Genomic DNA, 2,113 nt, shown 5'->3' with positions numbered 1-2,113 from the left:
TGATTTCTGTTGCAGTCATCCCCTTAGCTCCTCCTTGCTTTCACAAACCTGACTTAAATGGTTAGGCATCTAAATTTCTTCAAGAATCCTTAGGAGTTACATTTTAGGGGCATAAGACAATCCTGGTATAATATAAGCTGCGTATCTAACTCATTTTTGAAGATGGGAATTAAATTCTATTTTAAATTATAACCCAAGGCTTATTTATGATTAAATGAAAGCTTTTTCAGTTATTATTTCTTGCTGCACCTTATCCAATTCCCTTGTGATTTGTCTTGGATCAGCCATTTTATTTGTACTTTCCTGACAAAAGCAACTGTTTGAAAATGCAGCATTGAATCATAGAATCATAGAATTTTAGGGGTTGGAACGGACCTTGGAGATCATCTAGTCCCAACCCCTGCCCTGAGCAGGGACACCTCCCACCAGAGCAGGCTGCTCAAGGCTCATCCAACCTGGCTGTGAACACTGCCAGGGTTGGGGCAGCCACAGCCTCCCTGGGCAACCTGGGACAGTGTCTCACCACCAGAACAGGGAAAATATTTTTCCAAAGATCTATCCTAAATTTCCCTCCTTCAATTTGTGCCCATTGCCCCTTGTCCTGTCATTGCAGCTCCTAACACAGATCCCTCTGCAGCTTCCCTGGAGCCCCTTCAGATACTGGAATCATTTGGAACAAGAGGAGGAGGCAATTTTGGGGTGTCCTTAATCTACAAACACTGTAGCAGTTTTATAGTTGTTTACTAGACAGAGTCCAAAGACTTACTCAAGTTCATCTTCAGAATCATAACTAATGTGCATCTCATGAGAAGCTGCGACATCACTTGTGGATTGGCACAACTTCAGATTGCTGCTCCCAGAAGATGATGCCTCTTTCCTTTTCTTTTTACCAAAAAACTTTTTGAAAGATTTGAACTTCGATTTTTTCTTTCCTAAGTGAAGAAACATAAAGAAGATGCAACCAGCAGCATGTGCAAGTTTCTGAACAATAATAATTCCTTAACAATTTTTTGCATAAGTGGATTTTTTCTTTGGAAAATGCAGCACAGTCCACTCTTGCATTAATGTCTTTCAAGACTATACTGATAGCATGAAATTACTATTATCTTGGAGAATGGATTGCAATGTTTATGACACAGAGGAAATAACTGATGATGTAGAATCATTCCTAATAGTGTTTCTACTTGCCTCTTGAGATAATTAAACTGTGAAGGAAAAAAAATTGGTATTAACAGCCTGGGATCTGGAAAAGAAATTACAACTTGGAAACCCACTGCCTTTGTTCAGCAAGCTAAATAGTGGTGATAAGGACAATGCTACCAAAACCAATTTAAATGTAGAAAAGGATTACATAGGTGAATGTGCAGTGTCGGGAGGCTAATGCTTCTAAAATGTTGGGTTTATAATACATCCCAGAATATTCTGAATGCTAATTACCAGACTCAATGGATCACAAAGTATTAAACTAGAAATCAAGCAATAACCTTGAAAAGCAATTCTAGTCTGCTCTAGTGAGGAAAGACCCAAATTAGGATCAGTTGTGAGCTCTGTGAAGGAAAGCATTGAAAATTAAATCAGTGTTTTGCACAAGACATTCCAACAACTTGTGTGTGTCCCATTTAAGTTGGCAGGACAGCACTGTGAGGCATCCCTGTCAGCATTACACTTCTTGTTGGATCTTCTTGGGTAATAAAGCTGGCTGGGTAACAAGATGCTACAAAAATCTGATTTCAAGCCTCTGAAAATGTAAAATAAAAGTACCAGCTCTTGGGAAGAGGAAAAGACAAAGGCAGAAAGCATTCTCTAAATAAACAGATTCACTGCTGTGGTATGGCTAAGGCATTGAAGTTCAAGAAGTCACTGCACTTTTCATTCACTGGGGAAGGGAGCAATTCTACCTGAATTGTCCTCTCCATCTCCTTCAGTATCTCGCAGCTTAGGGTCCATTATCCTTGAGGAACTCATGTGACAATCACTAAAGGAGGGAGAAAAAGTGTCAGTAATATCAACAAAAGAACAGTACTTATTATATATGTGTAACATACCTCTAGGCAAGTTATTAAAGTGTAAAAATATAACCACACAACAACCTCATGCAGCTCCAGGCTGGGGG

The 2,113-nt window shown here is 39.4% G+C and overlaps 1 protein-coding gene across 1 annotated transcript in view; it reads right to left on the bottom strand.

Annotated features, from left to right (window-relative positions):
• KIAA1211L (KIAA1211-like ortholog) overlaps positions 1-1,965 on the bottom strand; it is a 28,375-nt gene extending 26,410 nt beyond the window's left edge. Inside the window, exons 1-2 of the mRNA XM_009072791.1 lie at positions 1,899-1,965; positions 767-932 (exon numbers count right to left, since the gene is read on the bottom strand). Of these exons, the coding sequence (XP_009071039.1) occupies positions 767-932; positions 1,899-1,965 (233 nt within the window). The remainder of the gene's footprint in view (positions 1-766; positions 933-1,898) is intronic.
• Between the last annotated feature and the right edge of the window lie 148 nt (positions 1,966-2,113).

This window comes from Acanthisitta chloris, unplaced genomic scaffold (genome assembly GCF_000695815.1).
Source record: "Acanthisitta chloris isolate BGI_N310 unplaced genomic scaffold, ASM69581v1 scaffold24194, whole genome shotgun sequence".
NCBI classification, from domain to species: Eukaryota; Metazoa; Chordata; class Aves; order Passeriformes; family Acanthisittidae; genus Acanthisitta; species Acanthisitta chloris.
The sequence above is the reverse complement of the archived record's forward strand: the minus strand, read 5'-3'. Positions and strand labels throughout refer to the sequence as shown.